The sequence below is a fragment of the Nelumbo lutea genome, chromosome 2 (assembly GCF_056320005.1).
Source record: "Nelumbo lutea isolate HS-2025 chromosome 2, American lotus-T2T, whole genome shotgun sequence".
In the NCBI taxonomy this organism is placed as follows: Eukaryota; Viridiplantae; Streptophyta; class Magnoliopsida; order Proteales; family Nelumbonaceae; genus Nelumbo; species Nelumbo lutea.
The window spans coordinates 72108763-72133670 of record NC_142685.1 but is presented as its reverse complement, the minus strand read 5'-3'; the positions used below and the strand labels follow the sequence as shown (position 1 = coordinate 72133670).

The following is a 24908-nucleotide window of genomic DNA, read 5'->3' as shown; positions in this document are numbered from 1 at the left end:
AATATTCACTTAGCACTATCCTTCCAGATGGACAACAAAATGCAGGAACCAGCTACACCTCTTCCTTTGCACATACAGGTAGTTCATATGCAACTGCAAATCTTGCTTCCACTTCAGGTAAGGAGGGACCTCCCTGGATTATAGACTCAGGAGCATCTAAGCATATGACTAATTGTTATAGGCCCGCGAATAGGATCTCGTCACGGGTCGGTCCACGGGGAAAACCTCATATTTTCCCTTGTTCCTCCCCGCTCTTGATGAACCTATCTTGGCGCCTTAATGGTGATTTGTCCAAGAGATCACCTAACTCTCCATGCTCTTTTTCTTGACTGAAACTTTCAATGCCTTTATTCAATATTCTCAACTCCTTAAATAGGAGATTACAAGAGATAAGAGTCCTACTTTTAGGAAGACTCCTTGCTAATTAGGAAGACTCCCTACTAATTTATCCTACTGAACTGATAAGATAAGATAAGATAACACTCCCTCAATCTATCCTACTGAACTGATAAGATAAGATAAGATAACACTCCCTTAATCTATCCTACTGAACTGATAAGATAAGATAAGACTCCCTACTAATCCATACTGAACTGATAAGATAAGAACACTGAATAGATAAGACTCCTAATCCCTGCTACTGAAAGCAAATAAGGTAAGAATACTGAATAGATAAGATAGGATGAGAACACTAAATTGCTGGTGCTGAGAACACTAAATTACTGCTGCTGTTGCACTAAATTACTGTTGTTGCTGCCGGCGCCCACATCACTAATGCCCCTACCATTTTCGGTTCCTGTTAGTTGTGCTCTGGTAGAGACAGAGTCTCTACAACAGATGGTTCACATATGCCCATTGCTGGGAAGGGGACAGTTAGAGTGACTAATGATATAACTCTGTCTTCTGTTTTACATGTCCCTAAACTTCATACCAACCTATTGTCTGTTAGTTCTTTGACAAAAATTTTGAATTGTTCTGTGACCTTTCTTCCTGGTAATTGTGTTTTGCAAGATCTGGAGTCAAATAAGATGATTGGGAGTGGTCGTGAGGTGGAGTCTACCTTCTGGATGAGATTCCAAAACATCAGGGCCATCATGTTAGCAACAGCAATAGTAGTGGATTAGAGTCAGTGAACCAGATTATGCTTTGGCACAATCGCTTGGGACATCTTTCTTTTAGTTCTTTGAAATGTTTTTTCCCAAGGTTGTTTGAGTTTGTTCAATTATCTACTTTGGAGTGTGAGAGTTGTCTGTTAGGAAAGCATCGTAGACAGTCTTTTAAACCAAGTAATAAAAGAAGTACTTCTTCTTTTAATATTATTCACACCGATGTATAGGGGCCATATCAAATCCCTTCCATGGGAGGATTTCGTTACTTTCTCTCGTTTGTGGATGATTAAACACAATATTCTTGGATATATTTGATGAGATCACGTGATGAGGTTCTTAACTTAGTACGACAATTCCACCAGATGGTTCTCACACAATTTGGAGTGAGAACTAAGGCTTTTAGATCAGATAATGCCAGAGAGTACTTTGAGAAGGACCTAACCACGTATCTCTTAGAACATGGTGTAGTTCATCAGAGCAGTTGTGCATATACACCGCAACAGAATGGAGTTGCTGAGAGGAAAAGCAAACACATTGTGGAGGTGGCAAGGAGTCTTATGGTGTGTGCTTCAGTTCCTGTGCAATTCTGGGGAGATGCAGTTCTTACAGCCGTACATGTGATTAATTGTGTTCCATCATGGACTTTGGGGTTTAAGGTGCCATTTAGCCTTCTTTTTCCAGATAGAGAGATATTCCATATACCTCTAAGGGTTTTTTATTGTGTTTCTTTTGTTCACATTCTTGGCCCTCATCGCTAAAAATTGGATCCTAAGGCCAAGAAATGTGTTTTTCTCATAACCAAAAGGGGTATTGCTGTTATGACCCAGTGTCAAGGAGCAAATTTGTCACTGCAGATGTTACCTTTTTTAAATCCACATTCTTCTTCTCGAGTGGTTCTCCTCAGGGGGAGAGTTTTGGAGAGAAGAACTCACAATTCGTTCATCTTCTTGTTTCTGTGGTGCCTCCATCAGTTCAGCCAGCATCTAACATCAGTTCAGCCACCACCTTCACCCATCAGTTCAACCAGCACCTGCACCTCCAGTTTCATTACCTAAGCCACTATGGGCAGCCTCACAACAATATCAGTGCCGACAGATGATGGTTGACTCCACACATCCTCAACCCACACCACTTTCTGTTAGTCCTTCTAAAACTCCAGATTCGGCAGATACAGTTCCAGGTATTCCTCTTGAGCCTAAGCCTGTTATGTTTTTTGATAATAATGTTTATGTCCCTAACACCATTGTTGCAGCTGATCCCACTGACCTTTATCTTCCCATTGCACTTCGTAAGGGGAAGAGAAAGTGTACAGCCCATTGCATTTCACACCATCTTTCCTACAGTGCCTTATCACCCTCCTACCGTGCTTTTCTTTCTTCCTTGGATTCTGTGTCTATACCCAGGAATGTTACTGAGGCTCTCTTCAAACCTGAGTGGAAAACAGCCATGCAAAATGAGATGGATGCTTTGGTTAAAAACAAAACTTGGGATATAATTGATCTCCCCTCAAACAAGGAGACAGTCGGATGTAGATGGGTATTTACAGTGAAGTATAGGGTTGATGGCAAGATAGAGAGATACAAGGCAAGGTTGGTAGCAAAAGGGTATACTCATACCTATGGTGTTGATTATCTGGAAACCTTTGCACCAGTAGCTAAGATGAGTTCAATTCGCATCCTTTTGTCTCTAGCAGTCACCTATTCATGGCCTTTGTTCCAATTTGATGTCAAAAATGCCTTCCTCAATTGTGATTTACAAGATGAGGTATATATGGACATTCCAATAGGCTTTTATAAGAATGTTGGTAAGGGAAAGGTGTGCAGACTTAGAAAATCTCAATATAGACTGAAACAGTCACCTAGGGCTTGGTTTGACAGGTTCAGAGGAACTCATCCGTTTTGGATACACACAGACATAGTTTGATCACACCCTCTTTGTGAAGAGGAGAGATGCTTTGGTGTCAATTCTGATTGTGTATGTGGATGATATAGTAGTGACAGGAAATGATCTGGAGGAGATTGATGATCTCAAAAAATCAGTGCAGCAAGAATTTGATATCAAAGATCTTGGTGAGCTCAAATACTTCTTAGGGATTGAAGTTGCAAGGTCCAAGCATGGGATCTTCATTTCACAGAGAAAGTATGTACTTGACCTATTGCGAGAGACTAGGAAGTTGGGGACAAACCAGCAGACACTCCTATTGATCCAAATCACATAATTAATGGTGTGGATGGTGAATTGGTAAAGGATGTGGGGAGATATCAAAGAATGGTGGGTCAACTGTTGTATTTGTGTATGACACGACCAGATATTTCTTATGTTGTTAGTGTTGTGAGTCAGTACATGCATGCACCTCGGGTTCTGCACTAAGAAGCTATTGAGAGAATACTTGCATATCTGAAAAAGCACCCTGGCAGAGGCATTCTTTTCTCAAATCATGAGAATCTGAAGCTAGAATCCTATACAGATGCAGATTGGACAGGATGCTTAGATGACAAGAGGTCTACATTAGGAGTGTGTACCTTTGTAGGTGGAAAGTTGATCTCCTAGAAGAGTAAGAAGCAAGCGGTTGTGGCAAGGTCAAGTGCAGAGGCTGAGTATAGATCCATGGCTCATGGTGTCTCAGAACTTCTTTGGGTTAGATCTCTTTTGAGTGAGATTGAGGTGAAAGCAGAGGAACCTATGATGTTATATTCTGACAATCAGGCTGCAATCAATATTGCCCACAATCCAATTCAGCACGATAGGACAAAACACATTGAAGTTGATAGACACTTTATAAGTAAAAGAGTAACAACGGAGAAGTTTGTTTGCCTTATGTCTCTTCAGAGTTGCAGCTGGTTGATGTTCTCATTAAAGGGGTGGCAAGGAACAAGCTTGAACATGATCTACGCAAGTTGGGAATGTGTGACATTTACTCCCAACTTGAGGGGGAGTGTTGAAGATTAACTAGTTTTATGATGTTTTTCTGAGTAGATGTTTTATTTTAGTTGTTAGATAGGAGGTGGGGACCACAGTAGTTATGTGAGTGCAAATTTTATTATGTTCTTGAATGTTTTATATGCTGTTTTATGTTTTGTCGCCTATAAGGGCATAGTTGTCTTTGTATTGTTCTATTATTTTAGTATAAATAATAAGTGAAGGGGGCGGCCAGATTATTGCTCTCTTTTCTTTTCAACTTCTCCTCTTCTCTTCTTCTCCTTCTCCCTTCCTTCTCTCTTCAAGAAACTACTTTCTTTCATATTTTTTTTAATTCAACAAATTCCTACTTCCTTCAATAATCAACTTTTGAACGTTCAATTGCTTAACATTTATATGTTTTAAAACGCGAAGGCGTGACGCAAGGCGTGAGGTGTAGTTCAAAATGCAAGAGGCGTAAGCCTCTTGAACACAATGAGGCATAAGCCTCCTTAAGAAGAGGGGGATTAGAAGGAGGATGAAGAGGAAGGGTGGATCTCATTTTTTCTTTATTTTTAATAAAAATCCTATAAAGATCTTTTATACTAATGTTACGCATCTTTATTCTTCTTAGTATAAAAGATTTTTACTAAAAATAAAGAAAAAATGAGATCCCCCGTTCCTCTTCATCCTCCTCCTAACCCCCTCCTCTTAAGGAGGTTTATGCCTCTTGCGTTCTAAACTATGCCTCACACCTCTAGGTAGTGGAACGCCTTGCGTCACGCCTTCGCATTTTAAAACTGTGGTCTAAACACAAACCAGCTCCAAGTCCCTTAAAATATTTTTTTAGGTTGATTTCAGTGCTGTACAGGTTTAACAGTCACAGTCCACCACTCTTCCAGATCAACCAAACCCACCAGCTATTAGGAGAGACCATACAATAGTGTCATTGCACCAAAAAGGGTAAAATCAGGTCATACGAGACCTACAGGTGTTTCATTCTCAGGTATAGGATCACATGATCCACAGAAAAGAGGTTTGAACCGGTTTAAGGTCCACCCACCCCCTGAACCAATCAAAACCCTGATACACCCTCTGTAGGGGTGTATCGGGAAGCTCCCGATACGATACATATCGGTACTTTGAACCTTGGTTTGAACTCACAACGACTCTAGCAGCATTCAGCAGTCTCGACTCATATGATTTTTTCTTGAAACATGACCAAGAAAAGGAAGTAAAAAAAAAAAAATTGTATCAGTCGTAGGTTATCTTTTCTGACCTCAGTCTGGAAAAACAGCAAGATGAAGAACAAAAAATGCTCGAGGCTGGAGGCGAACAAATTATCCAGAATAAACTGAGCTATTTCAACAGAACAAAAAACTACGGCACACTTAAAAGATGGGGAAAAGACTCTTATGCCCCTATGGCACTTAAAGTACATAAACAGAATAAAAAACTAAGTTATTCTAAATAGAACAAGAGAAAATAAACTGAACAAATTAACTAGAATAAACTAAGCTATTTCAACAAACTTCATAAACCCCGAGGCTGAAAGTGACCACAAAGGACACACCACTAATTGAGTCGGCACAAAGGATGCCACTTCCTTCCAGTTGTTCAGCAGCATACTCGTGGAAACATAAGCAAACAACTCCGAAGTTTTCAGCCATTGCATCACCCTAATTGCTATGACCTTAATCAGCTCTTCTTTCTTTCTTTCTTTCTTTCTTTCTCAGACCATCATTAATTCATGGTTGGTAAGTGGTTGTGGAGATTGCCTCTTGACAAGGACAAATTGTGGCATAAGGCTGGTGAGCATTCATGGATTGATGGATAACAGATAACATTGGCTTATCTTCTAGGGCTACTTTGGCTTCTCCTTGGAAAGCTATCCATGGTATCCTACCGCTTTTCTCGAGATATATAAAAGGGAATTTTTCTTAAACTACCCCTGAGGTTTAGGAAATTGACTAACTATACCCCTACTGTTTCTTACAATTGACTAAATCTTCCTTACCATAAGTGTCCGTTAACGGAAAGATTAAAAAGACTATTTTGCCCATCATTCTTCTTTAAATTTTCAAAATGAAACTTTTGACACCTTATTGAAAGTAAAAACTTAAAACAAAACTCTGAAGATGTCGGGGACGATGGGCCAATTCTTGTCTTCAATGGCATCTCCCCATCATCCAGATCAGCACATCATTGGTCCAGAGCCAATTGCTACCGCACATCCCATCAACAATCCTTCCATTTAGTAATCTTCTCATCATCAGCCTTCCTTGATCAAAAAGAAGAAGAGATTACAAAATTGAAGTGTGTGAGTCCCGAACGTCCATTGCATTTTAGTAATACTCTCTCTCTTTTTGCATCTGTTTCAATTGGATACCCGAAATTAGCCATCTCCAATGGCTTCCACAATTGCATTAAGGAGAGCCACCGCTCCAAGCCTCCTCAACAAGTGTTTTTTTTTTTTTGATAATCGACAATAGTACTAAGATAAGATAATATTAGATCTCACTGAAATATATCCAAGATCTTAGCTAGATAAAAACTAGAGGCTAGAGAATCTGATCCACCGAGACCAAAAAGGCAAAACTAGTACTTGTTTAAGGGGGAAAGACGAAAAAAGAGGAAAAAACTAATATTATTTCCTAACAAAATTCATGCCTTGACACCTCCCCCCAAAAGAGGAAACTAATCAGGGTCCTCGATGCCAAGGTGCAGGAGCAGTGTTGCTACCTGGGTGCCCCAAAAATCCTCCCCTGAATCCACCACGTCCTCCTCGTGCATACCTCTCACCCTCCGCCGGCTTCAGGAATTCGTTTATGCTCAGCGACTTATGAACTTTCTCCTCCTTGTCAAGGCTATCCTTCTTCTTAAGTTTGTCCATCCCAGCTTTAAGCTTAATGTAAAGGGTGTCCTTTTTCTCAACAAGTTGCATCAACTCAAAGTCTTTGTCAAGGGTAACTTTTCTTTCTTCATATTTAAATGCTTCCAGAGCCTTCCTCTTTTCAAAAAGTACTTTCTCATATTCTTCAAGGGTCATTTCCTTATCCTCTTCTTCCGGCTTTTTGTCAGAAGCATCCTAGTTTGTGCCTTGTTCAACCTTTCCCTGTTCAGATTCTGCATCCTTTGGTAATTCAGTAGTCACAGGAACATCCCATTCATCTCCATCGTTGTTGTTATCAGTATTGTTTCCAAGTTGCTCTTTCCCATCACCAAGTTCCTCCTTCTCTGAACCATTCGAAGCCTCACCCCTACCATACCTTGCCCCGTCACGATCACCAAATCGGCCCTCTCCACACCTGAAGCCACGATGTCCAGCACCATAAGCCCTTCTTTCGCCATTCCCATTCCGATTTTCATTCCTGAACGCACTATTGTCATTTCTAAAAGGACGACTCTCATTTCCATAAGTTTTTCCCTGAGATATAGTCCCCTCTTCCCAACCATCACCGCCAGTCTGACCCTGGGTTTCATTAGCACCAGCCTGACCTTCATTTCCAAAACCATGATCTTCATTAAACCCTCTTCCTTGGCCACGCCCTCCACCTCTTCCCCTGCCACGACCACTGCCATGCCAGCCATCATCAGCAGCATTCCCATCAGATTCCCCACCATAGTTCCATTGGTAACCATTGGCACGGCCATTCCCATACTGCCCGGCTTCGCTCCCACTCGAGCCACCCCTTCCTAGCCCACGACCACCTCGACCGCTTCTTCCTCCCCTGCCTCTCTCCGCTCTCACAGATTCAGCAAGCAGAAGAGGCTTCGAAGGGAACTTAGCAGCAGGAGCTGACAAAGCCTACTACGCCTTCTGTTGAGGCTGCGTCTTCTCTGCCGGCGACGAAGTAGCAACCTTGGCGGCGACGTTGGCAAGGAGAGCATTGACATCGTCACCCTCATCATCCCCCAATAGGGCAAATGAGTTCTCCTAGCAAGCCATGATATCTGCAAATCGAGGGCTATACACTAGGGCTTATTTCGAGGCCCCTCTTCCAATCACCTTCCGATTGTCAAACCCTAACCCTAGCCTCCTCAACAAGTTCCTCAACCCAGTCCGCTCTATCATGGTCTTTCCACCCGCAGTGCGCTCTTTGAATACTAATGCTTAGATGCAGGACTATGACAATGATGAGCATGGTGTCGACGTAGTCGCCACTCCAACTAGCCTGTCTCTTGCCACAATGGTTTTTATAGGAAACGGTAACTTTCATAGGAACGCCGCAATGACTACATTCCTAATCTCTTCTCAAGTAGTTGTATCTAAGTCCTTAATCATTTATTCTATTCAGTTTTCCATTCTTGTGACTTTTGATTCATAATTGGGTTCGTTAACTCTGTAAATCTTTTTGGTTTCTCACCATGTTTTATTTCAATTTGGTTGGTAGATGTGCTTGATCCTTTCTCTCCAACAAAGAGCTTGAGCCAGGTGCTTAATCTGATGGACCAGTTCATGGAGAACCCATTTTTGGCTGCATTGAGGGGGATGAGAGCTGAAACGAAGAGAGGATGGGACATGAAGGAAGATGAAAATGCTTTGTATGTGAGGATGGGCATGCCAGGGCTAGGGAAGGAAAACATGAAGGTGTCTATGGAGCAGAACACTCTGATCATCAAGGGAGAAGGGGAGAAAGAATTTAACAAGGAGAAGAGCGAGCAGAGGTAATAGTAGCATGATTACCTGCCTGAGAAGCTCTACAAGATCAATCAGACTAAGGCGGAGATGAAGAATAGTGTTCTCAAGGTTATTGTCCCAAAGGTGAAGGAAAAGGAGAGGAAAAACATCTTCCAAGTTAAGATCGACTAATTTTTGGGAGTAACTCTAACAGAGAACTGAAAAGTCACTGTCTTTGCAAGATTCACCATCATCGGCCTTCCCTTTAGTAATCTTCTCATTGTTGGCCCTCCCTGATCAATGAAGAAGAGATTACGAAATTGAAGTGTGTGAGTCTCGGACACCGTCAGCCTTCCCTGATCCTTAATTGTAGTCGGTTAAGGATCAAGCTAGCTAGGGCACCGTCCATTTACATTTGGGAAAGCCTGTTCCTAGTCTCAATGCGCTTTGGTTTGAAGCACCATAACTTCACCGTCCCATTCATGGTCTCAATGTCCTGAGTTCCGTGAATACAGGCGATGTCATGTTGCAGGTGGTCCAGTTGGCTCGAAAGTTGTCGTGCGCATTGGTCTGGGAGCAGAACTATCACTGGGAGTATAGGGAAGGAGAGAGAGAGAGAGAGAGAATGGAAGGTTAGCCACTAATAATTTGAGCAGAGAAGACGGTGATCTTCACCAAAAAGGGTATTTTGGGTTTAATTTAAAACTAAATCAAACATGTGAAGTCACGTGTAAATGGCTTGTGATGGAGACTTAACGGGAAGGGAGTTGTGTGACAATTGTCAGAAACAGTAAGGGTACTTTAAGACAATACTGAAATAGTAGGGGTCTAGTTAGTAAATTTCCTAAACCTTAGGGGTAGTTTAAGAAATTGCCCTATAAAAACTATCCATAAAACTAGTGAGCATTCATGGATTGATAGATAATGGCTAATACTAGCTTATCTTCTACCGCTTTTTCTGTTCTTTTTTTTTTTAGGGGAGATTTATGGATGGGGGGACTTTCTTTTGAAAGATCGCTTTCCTTCCTTACATTCCTTTTCTTCATACAAAGGCAACCTTTTGTCCAAGTTCATATCCTCATCTACTTCCTTGCCAAGTTTTGATTGGGATTTGGGTTTTAGAAGGGATCTTAGAGGTTCATAAGACCTTGTTCTGATTGGATTATTGTAAGTTTTGGGGTCATCCTCCAGGCCCTTTTTCTTGTGATTCCTTCTTTTGTATGCTTTGCTCTTTCACTCCATAATTTCAATATGGAGAAATTTCAGAGATACTTCGCTGATTTTCCTAAGATATTTGGAAAATCTGAAAAAAAAAATCAAGAAAGTTTTCTAGAAACAAAGAATTAGTTAATAAACCTTCACGGTATCATTAAAAGAAGTATAACTGCACATTTAAGGCTCAAAAAACATAGGAAATAACTGTATAAATCAAATAGAAGCAAATTAAGAGACTTTAATAGACCTTTCTCATGGTCCCCCTTTTTAGTCTTTTAGCCATCTTCTCTTTCATTAAATATGTCATTAACTTGCCACTTTGACTTCTGTCCTTTTTGTTACTATATGTTTTTATTGGAATTTTTTAATAATAAAAAAGAGAATTTTTTACCAAAGAGAAAGAAACAGAATATAAATTAGGTAATAAGATATCACCCACAACAAAGAAAAAACAACCCCCAACACCAGCCCTTGCAACCGAAAAAAACCCACACCCTCACTAAAAACACAATTGTCACCCTCACCCTAGACCCCCCCAAACTCCTCATCCAATGGCCACCTTAAAACTTTTTTTTTTAATTCAATCTGTCTTCCCCTCCATAATCCATCCCTTCTTCAGGGGTAGAAATACAAATATGTAGAGTGCAAAACCTTGTATTTTGTATCTATTTTCACTGTGCATATTTGTATTTGTACTCTTTCCAAACTGAGCCTAAGAGAATGAACATGGGATTTGGACTGTAACAAATCAGACTAGGGGTGCTCACAGTTCGGTAACCAAACTGTGGGCTCTTTTTTGAAACCGAACTGAAACCAATCGGTTAACCAGTCCATCAGCTTGGTTCCTCAGTTTCTTGGTTTTTTATATTTACACATATATTATAATAAACATATAAATATGTATAATATAAGCACTATAAATATATATTATAATATTATAAATAATATACAATATATTACAAACAGATAATTATAAATACAATTCATTTATATATAATGCATATAAATTTATATAATATATATACATATATGTGTGTGCATTAATATATATATATACACCAGTCAGTTCAGTTAACCTCTTGTTTTTCTTCTAGGTTAACTGAAACCGAACCAGTGCCACTGGTTTTTGAAAAACACCAAATCGAAACTGAACCTATCAGTTCAATTTTCTCAATTCAATTTGGTTTTTCGGTTTTTGTTGAGCACCCCTAAATCAGAGCCAAAACTAAGTTAAAGCATACCTTAAACCTAAAGGAAAAATCACCACAAACATAGTGACCAACTATGGTAGTTCACGCCCAAGACTCCAAGTCTCTCACATTTGTGATAGGAGATTCAAAGGTGATCACAAGTTGGTTGAAACAAAATGATAAGGTTCCTTGGCATTTCAGAATGAGATTAAAAAATTCAGAAGATTTTCAAGGGACATGCAAGTCGTTGTTCAGTGGGTTCCAAGGAGAGTAAACAGCTTAGTGGATCAACTAGCAAAGCAAGGGATAATAGAGGGCATTGTTTTTGGGCTCAGTTGTAACTCAGAAAGTGTTCTTTGTTGATTTAAGCTCTACTGGGGTAGTCGAGGCTACTCAAGATATGAAACTTTATTTCCTTTTTAATAAAATAAAATTTTTCTGTTGTCAATCAAAAAAAAAATGCTGTTCACCATCCAGATGTAAATTTAGGTAGGTAAACTAACCTCAGGCTTCCCAAAAGTGTTCTTCCTGAACTTGAATGATCTTGGAGTAATTTGACAATTTGTATCTAATCCAATCACAAAAGGAATAGACATAAGAGATTAAATGATAGGAATGGACATAAGAAATTAAATGATAGTATAGAAATTTTTATTTCTAGAAAAAAAAAAACATATCAAAGAATTCCATGTTCAAACAACCATTACATAAAGAATTATAGCATCACAACTTTATATGGCATGTCAGGCATGCTATTCTTCACTTAACAAATGTCAAAATATGTTGATGAAGGTTGAGGAAACATGTTTCAGTAGCTAAGAAAAACATTGAAAGAATAAAGACACACAGTAAGTTCTCTTATGTTTTATTACAAACAATAGCATCCCTCTGCTTTGAGAAAACCCTCTAACTAAGGGCTTCAAGAAGACACTGTGGCTGGTACAGAGGAATCAATAGAGACTGTTGTCCACTTAAGAGTTTTTATATTGGCTGCGCTTGGGTTGAGGGTGGAAGTTATAGACAATTAGGCAAATAATAATACAGGTATAGTGGTACTTATCTGAATAAAGCTGGGTCTAAGACTCAAAGCATAGATGGGAGTAAGTGCAGCAGTGTCCCACTCTTCCTCTGGTCATCATAATGCTTCCAAGGAACTAGTTAACTGCAAAAAAAAGTTTTATATGGACAATTACTAATAATGGAGGTTCATGAAGGAGAAATATTGAAAATGGTTACAGTGAAGAGAGTATGTACAGGAAGAGGCAGAGATGGAAGACCAAGTGGTTCAAGTGGATTAGGTAGTATTCATTAATAGAATAAAAAATAAATTACAATTGGGAAGAAGATTCAGGTGGGATGAACGTTAAGGCTCTTTCTATTTGGGGTGGGAAAAGGCAGCTAGAAAGGTTCATGGCTTAGAGATAAATAATAATAGGAAAGGGGAAGAGCAGAAAGATGGAATTCAAGGAGAGGTGAGTGGGCCAGAAGATAAAGTTAGGGAGGAAGTCAAATATCAAAAGGAATATACATATAGATAGATAGATTGATTGATTGAAGATATAACAATTTTTTTATCAATATTGAAGATAAAACAAAATTTATTAAAGAAAAAAGAAAATTACAAGAAAGGTGACAAGTAGTCACCTAAGAGGAGCAGAACAAAAACCACCAAAAGACCAATCCCAACCAACAAAATCCACCGCACACCTTAAGATGGATACAACAATGAAAACCATAGACTTCAAGCCCAACCCCCCCCCCCCCCAATGCACTACCAACCCACTTGCTAAAACTAATAGGACCTACCCAATCCAAGAAAAATGAAATCCCCAAAAAAGGTTGAGCTCTACTTTCATTGCTTTAATTCCAAAAAGGGATGGAGCTTGTCACCCTAGAGAGTTTGGGCCTATCAATTTGGTAAATAGTCTATGTACAATCATTGCTAAGGTGTTATCACAAAGAATTAAAGAGGTGTTTTCCACAATCATCTCCCCTAATCAAGGTGCCTCTGTAAAAAGTAGACAAATAATGGACCAGATCTTAATTGCGAATGAGTATGGAAGTTTTGAAAAGAAATGGAAGAGTTAGTCTGCAAATTGGATCTTGATAGAAGTGTTAGACTCTTTTGGTATCGGGCAAAAGTGGTGTAAATGGGTGAAGGGGTGTATTTGGACATGCCCCTATTCTATTTTGGTAAATGGTACAGTGGTAGACCACCTTCTGGCTACTAGACGTATTAGGCAAGGGGACCCCCTCTCTCCTTTGGGAGGAAAGGAATGCAGGGATCTTTAATGACAAGCAAAGGTCAAAGGAAGAAATTGTGAAAACTACAAAGATAAGAGTTGCACACTGGTTAAAAACACTTGATCTCTTGCAAAGCTTTACAATAATTGATATAATAAGGGCTTGGAATGAAGTAGCTCACTCATCCAAAGAGAGAAAGGAAGGTGATGGATTGGAAACCCCCAGCAAGCAATAAAATCAAACTAAGTTTTGATGGAAGCTCTATGGGGAACCCAGGATTGGCAGGTATTGGTGGTGTGTTCATAGATTCCACAAGCAAAGTGTTAGCTATATATTCAGGACCTTTAGGAGTAAGTGATTCACTAAAGGTTGAGCTGTTGGCACTACTACAAGGTTTAAAGCTTGCTAAGCAAGAAAATCTCAAAAACTTGGAGATAGAAAGGGATTCAAAACTGGTTGCTCCATGTAGACCTCCTCGAGTAAGTCACCATGCAAAAAGGCATTCTTGATATCAAACTGATATAGTGGCCACTCATACATGGCTGCAAGAGAGATCACAACATGAATTGACCCTATCTTAGCAACCGGTGAGAAGGTCTCTGTGTAGTCAATGCCATAGGTTTGGGAGTACCCTTTTGCAACTAATCGCGCTTTCAGGCGTTCAACACTATCATCAGGCAGATACTTAACCGTATAAACCCACTTACAACCAACAGCTTGCTTCCCAGGAGGAAGAGCAGCGAGGTCCCAAGTATGATTATGATGAAGGGCTGAGAGTTCTTCCATGGCACAGCACCACCCTGGAGAGGCAAGTGCTTCCTGGACATCTTTAGGAATAATAACTGATGATAACAAGGTAACAAACTGGCGATGGGAAGCGGAAAGGTGAGTAAGAGAAACATAATTAGAAATGGGATGAAGGGTGCAAGTACGTTTACCTTTCCGCAAAGCAATGGGTAGATCAATCTCAGATGCCAAGTGGGGTTCTGGTGCCGGATCCGTCAACGGAGATGTAGCCGGAGGAGTAGTAGCCGGTGCACGTGGGCGATGTGTATACACATGACGGATAGGTGGGCGTTCAACAGGTGGTGGCACCGGAGGCAAGGATTTGGTCACAACTGGAACAAAGGGAGGAGGATCGACAACGGGAAGTGGAAAGGGAGGAGGTGATGAGGAAGAAGCATCACCAGACCCCAAAGAAACTGACATCAGCACACACAAAGGACCGTCGAGAACCAGTATGGTAACACCTATACCCTTTCTGGGTCCAAGAATAGCCAAGGAAGATGCACTTGAGAGAACGGGCATCAAACGTGTCGTTCCCAGGACCCAGATTATGGACAAAACAGATACACCCAAAAACTCTCGGCGTAAGAGGGAACGGAGACAAAGAGGGAAACAAGACCTGAAACGGAGACTGACCATCAAGGATGAATGTGGGCATCCGATTAATCAGAAAACAAGAGGTAAGCACTGCATCACTCCAAAAAGGTTTGGGAACATGCATGTGATGCATTAGGGATCTTGCTGTTTCAAGGAGATGGCGATTCTTTCTCTCAGCCACCCCATTTTGTTGTGGGGTGTAGGTACACGAGGTCTGATGTATAATGTCGTTTGATCCAAGTATTCCTGAAATGATGAGGATAAATATTACCGGCCATTATCAGAACGAAAAACTTTGATGTGGGTACCAAATTGGTTACGAATTTCAGCATAAAATTTTTGGAAAATGGTAAACAATTCACATCTTTCTTTCATTAAATAGAGCCACGTCATCCTTGAAAAATCATCCACAAAAATGACAAAATATCTGTATCCATTATATGACATTACTTTATAAGGACCCCAAACATCTGAATGAACTAAAGAAAAAGGACTCGACACACAGTTATCAACCCTAGAACTAAAGGGAACACGATGGTGTTTCCCAAACTGACATGACTCACAATCCAAAACAGAAAGCTGACTCAAGGACGGAACCAAGGACTTCTAGACTTTGAGCGACGGATGACCAAATCAGCAGTGCCACTGGAGAGGAGAAAGAGATGACTGGAGAGCTGTTGAAGTTCTACCACCACCACCGTCAAGATAATACAGTCCACCTGCTTCATGCCCTCCACCAATCTTCATCCCCGTCTTGAGATCCTAAAAGACACACATAGAAGGATAAAAGGTAATGGAGCAGTTAAGTGATTTGGTCAGCTTACTAACAGACATAAGGTTAAAAGGCAATTTAGGAACATACAGAACTGATGATACAGGATCTAGGTCAACATTACCAACACCACAAATTGAGGATGTGGAACCATTAGCAAGGGTGACAGATTGTGATGTTGAGCAATGAGATAAGGAGGAAAACACACATGGAGTTCCAGTCATGTGATCAGAGGCTCCAGAGTCAATGATCCAAGGATTGGGTGTAGATGCCAGACAAGCCATACCTGAGTGAGCAAAAGTCGTCGTGTTCTGCTGTGATTGGATAAACCTCTCATATTCATCACAGGGAACACTCACCACCTCCTTCATGGGACCATCTGTGGATGTAGGAGGCAACTGGTCAGATGAATGATTCTCCTGTTTAAAGCTGAAACTTGAGTCACCGGTCGCGGCATGATTGGCCTAGGTTGAGGGAGGACCATGTAAATCATAAAAATAGTTGATGGTATGTCCATCCATACCACAATGAGTGCACTTCCTCGGACCTAAGCTACTTCCTCTACCACGGGCTCCCCCTGAATCTCTGCTCCCAGTACGACCACCACCACGATTATAAGTAGACCCACCATTGCCACTTCGGCCATATGCAGAACCACTACCAACACCACGGCCAGACTGAGCTCCCCGAGCTCCACCTCTACCACCATGGCCTCTCGATGCAACAAAGGCAGATCTATTTGAGACATTAGAGTTCTCAGTAGATCCAATAGAAATCCTCCGAAGTCGAGCAAATACCTCTTCTAGGGACGGAAGAGCTGATCCCCCTAATGAGCCCATACTGGATTATATTAGACTTTAGTCCCGCCAAAAATCTAGTCACATCAAGTTGCTCTCTCTGTTGTTGCTGAATCTTGACATCAGAAGTGAGAGGATGATAGACATTCAACTCATTACGTATGTTCCTCATGTTGGCATAGTACTCCTCAAGACTCTGATTGCCCTGTTGCAGATTAAAGTACTCTTGATAAAGCTGATAAACTCTGGTTGTATTGTCTTGCCCCGAATACAATTTTTTCGCATGTTCCCACACGTCTTTGGCAGTATCAAGGAACATGAAGTTCACACTAATCCTGGGTTCCATACTGTTCCACAACCATGTGATGATCTGAGCGTCCTCTTGCTCCCAATCTTCATACTCGTGAGAGTTAGAGGAGGGTTTCTCCTCTCTGATATGTTTTACCTTCTTCTTTGCCTTTAGAAAGACTTCAACAGATTTAGCCCAAGGCACATAATTCTCTCCATTTAACTTAATGGAGGTCATCTGAACATTCAAGTAGTCTGTAGGCACCATCACACTAGGTTTATAATCATTACTGTCTCCCATTATGTTATCACCAATTCTACACACTTGCTGAATTCTATTATCACTGAGATCTGCACACTACACACCACTAGGTCACACCTGTCACACTGATTGCAACACTAATTGTTGCTGGAATGTGTGCTCTTTACACCACAAACCCTGCTCCTACAACTACCTGAAATTTCACCACTATATGATCATATCTCTTCCTTCAACATGCACAAAGAAACCAGCATAAACCCTAGCACTTACTGACCGAAACACTAGCAAATGGTCTGAAACACACCTCCTATTTAATCCATAACAGATATCAAGAATTGAAATCTCTTACCTTATCGCTGAAGTAACACCCATGCGAGCAGGAGAGCAATCCACACACAACAGCCGCTTCACACACAACAGCCACACACAATTCGGCCCTCTATTCTTCCTCTACTAGGAGAGGGCGATCTCAGAAATCACAGCAACCGACCACATACGACCTGACTGGAGGCATAGAGACCCCCAAGGGAAGAGGGCGATCACTCCTTTTCAGCCCTTTCCCTTATCTCCAATCGAACATAGAAAAAAAGAGGAAAACCCTAGATAGGGTGCGCAGAGAATGAACCCTAGGCAAGCAGAAATCTAGGCAGATTTAACCTGCTCTGATACCATGTTAGAATTCAGGTCTACCTTAGAGTTCGGCCTGACTGAGTTCAGTTATGTAGAAGAAGAAAGAGTGATAGAGAAAGAGAAAAAGAGAGGAGAGAATTCTGGTTCGAACTGAAAGAGTCAACATGACTTCTCCTAGTCGGCTAGTAAGTATTTATATTATTATTAAAACATAACTGAAAAGACCTATGTGCCCTTACTTAAGTTAAGAGCACATGTTTCAACACAACATTACAGATCAGCAACATCAATCAAGGTATAAAGACAGAAATACACCTATGCTAACAGAACTTAATGCCATCTTTACTTGGATTAGGACTGCAAATGAGATGGCTGACACTTTAGCCAGGGGGTCCATAGGCAGCAGCGGTTTTGGGTTGTTATGTATTCTTTTTGGGCTTGTTTCCAGTTGTACTTGTTTCTCACTCATTAATAAATTGATTTCTCCTTGCTGATCAAAAATAAATTATTAGGAGGGTTTCCAAATTAGAGAACTTCTAATTAAGTTAGAAATCAGATTACAAAACTTCTAATAGGACTATTGACATTCCAACTCTATATAAGATAAAGTAGGAGATAACTTTGAAAGAGATCAACGCATATTCTCATACCTCCAAACCCTAGTTCCAACCAGGGCTGAAAAGGGAGATTTTTCTCTCTTATTTCTATGAGTTTTTCCAGCAAAAACACAGAACATTCAAGTCATTAACAGCTGCACACAAAGAAGGATAACTGAGTGCACATCGATTCACATCAACTTGCTAGATTGAGTTCTTGGGTTAGAGCTACGCCATCTTCAGGACTCGATTTGGACATGAGTTTTGGGTGTGAACTACCACTTTGGGAGCTGTAATTTGTGGTGTATGATTCCAACCCATTCTGGACATCAATTTTGATCAACTAAACCTAGATCAATCCTAGGAGAAAATTGTTTCTCCATGAGAATTTCAAGTTCTCCTTTCTTGGGCTGATAAAAGATTTAAAATTCACAACTATAAACCCAGAAAGGTCCAACCTTTTGGGGCATATATCAGTCCTTTCAACACATATAAGCCCTAGTTTCAAGTAGAGCAAGTCAGGCATCCTGCTGTGCAAGATAAACCAAAAGCTTTTGGGGCATAAATCATTCCTTCCTGTAAGGTCTAGATAAATTCATAAATTCTTGGTCAAATATAAAGGAAAACCAGTATCAAAAAGCACATGGATCACTGCTGCAAATTCCCAAGAGCTTGATCTGGAACTTTATGAGTGATATCAAAAGTTTAACTCATCTGAACCAAGTTTTCCAAAGCAGTGGAGGACAAATGCTGAAGCATTTAATGGGCTGAAAGTTTACAGCCATAAGAAGAAAGAACCTCAAAATCCCAAATCAATATTTAGGCCCATACCCATATTATCTATACCCATGTCCATATGACTTTACCCATACCTAAACCCATTTTTGTTAATTTGGAATTAATAAATGAAGTCATACAAAGGAACCTAAGAGTAGCTCTGATAGGTAATAAATGAGAGAAAGTAGACTGAGGTGGTTTGCTCACATGCATAGAAGACCATCTACAGCACACATTAGAACAAGTGATCTGTTACAAGTTAAAGGGGCTAGAAGAGCTAACGGCAGACAGGAAAAGAACCTGGGTGGAAGTAGTAAGAAATTATTTAAGCACCCATAATTTGACCATGGGAATGGCACTGAACACAATGGAGCAGACACCATATAGTTGGGACAAGGCTTACATGATGATGATGATGAATTAGGAATTAATGCATGTCATAAACCTTGGTTTGGGAGTTTTTTGAAATTGAAGGAATCTTAGAAAGTTGAAAGGTTAAATGTATTGGGAATTAAGGTTGCAGTCTTCTATGACAATTAGAAAGTAATAATTGGGCTTTAATGCCAGTTTCCTTCATTAGCAAGAAAGCTTGCCTATACAAAGGGATGTACTAGTTTGTTTTTAAACAGTGAATAAATTAGGCATTTTCTTTAAGCAATTTGTGCCTTGGTGATGTGACTCCAATCCAGAATTAGAGTTCTAAGATGAGACTCCAAAGACTAATTCAAAGGCTATGTAATTCAGCTCACCACTCTCCTTCCCAAAATCTAATTATATATCCACTATTCTCAGCTTGCATACTTGGGTTTTCACCATGTTGCACCACCTGCAATTAGGAAAAACTACTAATAACTCAGAAAAAAAATATAACTTCTGAAATTTACAGAAAAACCCTATAACTACCAAATCTATGTTCTCTATCTCTACCAGTTGGCCCTTTGAGCCTTAAACCCTCAAGTACCCATCAGCAGATAATCAAGCTATTATTGTTAAAAAGCATTTCCAATACTAACTGGAAGACAAATATTGGTCTTGCAGAGCAGCAATCAAGTAGATATTGAATTACAGCATCCACTGTGAATGACAACACATAAACAAGAAAGTTAAGTGATTTGATGTCATCCAGCTTCTAACCCACTATACTAAAAACAGAAACACACCTCAGAGCAAGAACATAAATTAGTGGGAAGAGGAAAGAAGATGAACTATTTTTTTATCAATACAAAGAAGATGAGCTATAGAATCCTAAACAAAATGGCAAACCCTACATCTTGACAGTGTAGTACGGACCAAAGTACGAGCTAGCAGGGAACTCTTCTGAAGTTTGTCTCCACTCATGCGAAACATGCTCTCTCTTTCACAAGGTGATAGGAGCTTTAAGTACTGATTTAGTAGAGATGTATTCTGCACTTCATCAGGTACAATATACCAAATATGGGTTTCTCTGTAAATCAAAGAATACACTGAGCAACATCTTAAAACTAAAGAAACAATATACCAAATATGGACTTCATATCTTAATCAGGAATAGAACAGAAGCCAAATTCTTCAAAACACCCAAATTTTGGATAAAAGAATAACAGAAAGGGGCTATGTTACCCACATAATGGCAAGGGCATGGCTGAACACAGTATCAGATGCAGAATTTATTCTAAAATTTGAAGTATCTGACATGATACAGTAACCTCATACAGGTACGTCTCATAGGAAATGGCAAGTAAAAAACGCAAGTTTTAATCATCACAGAAGAAGAATAAAAACAACCTCAAATGCATTACTGGGTTTCTCATACATTAATCAGGAAATGAGGGTAACAGGCTTCAAAACAAAACTTCTGACAAAATAACGATGGAAACTGTGTATGAACTATGAAGTGGAGAAAAGAAAAACAAAGTTTGAAGCATACCTCTGCGAAGGAAGTGCTACAGGGACTAAAGAGGATGAAGAATCGAAAAAGCCCCCTGCAAAATTACTTATCTGCATTGATAAAGCTCCTCGTTTTTTCAAGGAAAGCATGTAGTCTAGAAACTCTCTGGAGTCAAACCCAGGAGAGAGCCAATAAGAACCCTATATAGGAAGTTCAAATTCCTCTGTTACTTCAAAAATAGGAACATTTTGTTTCCATAAATAAAAGATCAACATATGGCCTGTTTAGGGAAAATCTATGAAGCCTGAAAGACATGATATTGGAAGAGCTTGGACCAATCACCCCCCACCCCGATTGAATTTTGATAAATACCACCTGATTGGTTATCACTTGTATGATACCGGTTGCTTGGTTACAAATTTTTCCGGGATCATAGTTTGACATACTACTTAACATGTCACACGTAAAGTTACAGAACTGCTTTCTTTTAATTCGACAAGAAACAGCAACCAGGTGGAAGAGGAGCATCAGGATGGAACCCAAGTCATTCGTGTTTGAGGAGGTCTGAACGAGAGGGGGATACTGCTTTCAAGATACGTGAGGGGAAAAAAACCAGTGGTGCTAGTAGTAGGAAAGTCAGTTCTGTGGTTTAAGGGTTTTCTGGAAGGAGCTATATACACCAGTAAGACCTGAGTGCAAGAACGCTGTAAATGAAAAGGATAGGAAATATGTCGCAGAGAGAAGAGAGAAGAGAAAAGAACAAAGGGCTGTTCGTGGGACTTTATGAATTTGATGGGGTGTTTTTCGTAAGGCAGAAGAGGTGCAGGATGGAATCATGCAGTGGGAAACCATTGCATACCTGTCATAGTTGCTCCTCCATGTTTTTGCAGCCGTTCCCTTTCTTTGCTTCTTCTCAATCTAGTAGCAAACTTAATCTTCGGTTAGAAGGAAAATTAACGGCGGAGCCCTGTTTTTGCAAGAAGGGTAAATTACTCAAACCCCCTCTAATTTCTGATAAATTCTTTACATTCCTTGTACTCTGACCTTACCGATTTAATCGTTTCGAACAGAGTAAAGTTCTCCATTTTTCTCCACTGAACCTGTTACACATTGGGTTGCAGTTCTTCAATGGACTGTAATTCAAACCACAAGGATATGTAAATCTATTGAAGCAAAGTTAACCAAACAAGGTTGCAGTTCTCGGGGAGTGATATAGAGGTATATACGAATTTTCAAATTGGAATCATTACAGAAAACTGATTGATTTCAACACCGGGCGCATACATGACCCGTCAATCATAAAATGAAATGGAAACAGAAACTTAAAAGCAGAATTTTTGACCTTTTTTTCTATTTTTGGCTACAACTGAATTTTCTCACTCACTCGTACCAAATCAAGTGTGAAGCGTTACCTGCCATATAGACTTAGTCGACGAGGGAGCTGGATAATAAATTCCCCTTAGCTGTTCAATGTTCTGTGAACCATTATTGGAGATTTGCATATGAGTTGCGTGTGACAGTAGCTCCGATAGCTCCGATGATAGTCGGAGACGAATACAGCGAGTGCTCCGGCAGTGTTATACATGGTTTTCTGACAATGGGCATGGTTTAGCAAATGAAAAAAATAAATAAAAAAAATAGGCCCAATGAAAACTTCTGATTTTCACTGGAGAACTATATAAATATTTAGAAAGTCAACGATCCACACTTTATGCATCAACACCCGTTCCTGAATTCTACCCAAAGGTACTTTGGTGACAATAGTACTTTCTGCCTATAAATTCTAACCCTGGGCTTAATGTCTTTCTCCCAAAAAATTAAATTCTGCCTATAAATTTATAGTACTTTCTGCCTATAAATTCACGGCAGTGTTCCGGTGAATCGGCCAATGAAAATATAAAAATGGGGTAATAGCATATAAAGGCAACTTTTAGAGTTTAATATAATAAAAGTAATATATTTAAAAAAATTCAAAAATAAATTAATTTTTTAAAATTAATATCAATAAAGGGCAAAAACATTGTTCACCTTATTTTATTTGACATTTGTTCACCAGAGCCACCGCCCGCCACCACCCACCACTGTCGTCTGTTGTCTCTCGCTGCCTCTACCTTCGACAACGTTGCTAAAGATGGATGGAGACAGAGGTAACGGCGATGACAGCTGGCGACAACGAACGGCAAGTGGGTAGTGGCGAGTGGTGGCGAATGGCGGTTCTAATGAACAAATGGCAAGAAGAAGAAGATGAACAGTTTTTTGGCCTTTATTGATATTATTTTTGAAAAGTTAACCCATTTTTTAATTTTTTTTAAATATATTACTTTTATTGATATTAAACCCCAAAAGTTGCCCTTATATGCTAGAAACCCTATAAAAATCTACCCTAAAATTTCTGACAATCATAAAAACCTCCCCTATAATTTCACTGTCATAAATACCTCCCCTTAACTTTTGATAAATTCAACATAAACCTTCCTTTCATCACCAATCCCGACGGAAAACGTTAGTTGATGCATCAATTTCTTTTAATACCAATTTTACCCTTCCATCATTGTCAAACATCATCAATAACACTTCTCTCCCAAGCCTTCACTCTAAACTCCCAAGTCCCAACCTAGCAAAAAAGGACAAGACGGAGAGATACAGTATAGCCAAAAAGTGCACGAATCCATGTCAGTTTTTGACTCCCGACACCTGAATTTGCAGCTTTCTTAGCTGGAAAATTTGTCAGTCTGTCCCTAAAATAATGACGATCTTGAGTCACTCCTGGACTTTTTTTCGCTGGAAAGCAAGTCTTTCTGGTTAATTATGAGACAGAAGTCTCTCACGTCACATCATCTAGTGAAGCCTCACAATCTGGAGATTTGAAGTTAGCATTAGAATGCATCATTGATTCCTACATTGATGTAGAGTCGTTTGCAATTATTGGTGATGTTTGACTATGGGTTTATCTTATTTTGCTCACTAAGAGAAACCCACTACCATTACTGCCTGTAGCACTAAAGCGATCTTGGTCCATGACTCCATGGATTTTTCCCACAGGACACCAGAGGTGGAGGCAGAGGGGATTCTTCTTCGTATCACCTTCGTCGTTGCCACCACCACTATCTTCCTCTTCTAAGGGTGGGGGTCATAGTATTGCAGAGTAATTCATGCAAAGAAACTATGCTAACGAGATCCTTAGCATTACTAGGGATAGGTCACGAGTGCACAACCAATAGATTCCTTCAGTGAGTTAATTCTGATGAATTAACATGCTTCATAGAGGTGGTTGAAGGCTCTTTGTGTACAAGTTTAGAGATCTGAATTTTCATTTACTAATTAAGAAATTTCTTCCATTGTTGTTTATTATTTTTCATCTTTGAGATGAATAACAACAACTGTGTAATAAGATGGGAAGAGTGGCCATTACAACATTAATTTTCCGCTTTCGTTGAGCTCGTAACCCAGACCTCTCTCGAAATCATATATGGGTTTGGATCTAACATGGCCATCGAGAAGGAATAACGCAAAGACGATGGCGTCAGTGCCTTTGCCGCGTGGGTGGTCAGTCAGTGATGTTTTCCATCTAGGGTAGTGATAGGGTAAATTTGGTATTTAAAAGAAATTAATGCATTTGTTAATGTTTTCCATTTGCGTCAATAACAGAAGGGAAGGGAGGTTTTTATCCAGTTTCTCAAAAGTTTAGGGGAGGTATTTTTTTACAGTGAAACTATAGGGGATGTTTTTATGATTGTTAGAAACTTTAAGGGAGGTTTTTGTATCTTACCCTTTCTCTTTTCTTCTCCCACCAAACCCTCCTACCCCACACAGCGGTGAGAACACCATACCAGCCATCATCCATCAGTGATGAGAGCTCCAGCAATACGCTCTCCTCTTCCTCTTCTTCTTCTTCTTCTTCTTACGAAGGTGGTTCTGGTTCTCTGTTTGGACAAATCAAAGGTGACCCCAAACCTTAGCTCATGCCGGGACAAGGCTCTCTATGCTTTCTGTTCAAGAGAACCAAGGTGAATGAACCTAAGCTTACAAATGAGATCTCTATTCAAAATTTTCTTGTTTCTCTAATTGATTTTTATGGACACTGTCTCGGAGAATTAGAGTTCATATAAAATATGAAAGACTTGAGAGTTGTTACATTATTCCATTTGCTTTGTTCTTTAGTTGTACAAGTTGATTGGTAGAAACATCAGATGCAGATAATGAAAACTATACTATAATACCATGAAAACTTCTGTTCATTGACAAAACTCAAAATGTTT

At 39.9% G+C, this 24908-nt stretch overlaps 1 protein-coding gene and 2 pseudogenes across 11 annotated transcripts in view; 1 reads left to right on the top strand and 2 right to left on the bottom strand.

Moving 5' to 3' along the window:
• LOC148871483 (uncharacterized) overlaps positions 1–22539 on the bottom strand; it is a 31244-nt gene extending 8705 nt beyond the window's left edge. For 4 of the 11 annotated variants that reach the window (XM_088972716.1, XM_088972710.1, XM_088972717.1 and 1 more), the window contains exons 1-6: positions 22062–22479; positions 21699–21749; positions 21509–21616; positions 20689–20849; positions 20051–20226; positions 11537–11601 (exon numbers count right to left, since the gene is read on the bottom strand). In XM_088972716.1, the coding sequence (XP_088828842.1) occupies positions 11537–11601; positions 20051–20226; positions 20689–20798 (351 nt within the window). In that variant the 5' untranslated portion in view covers positions 20799–20849; positions 21509–21616; positions 21699–21749; positions 22062–22479. Of the gene's footprint in view, positions 1–11536; positions 11602–20050; positions 20227–20688; positions 20850–21508; positions 21617–21698; positions 21750–22061 lie in introns of all 11 variants that reach the window. The other 7 variants (XM_088972709.1, XM_088972718.1, XM_088972712.1 and 4 more) reach the window with 3 other exon arrangements.
• On the bottom strand, positions 4692–7956 carry LOC148871485 (uncharacterized; annotated as a pseudogene).
• Positions 8048–9153, top strand: LOC148871484 (small heat shock protein, chloroplastic pseudogene; annotated as a pseudogene).
• Positions 22540–24908: the final 2369 nt, after the last annotated feature.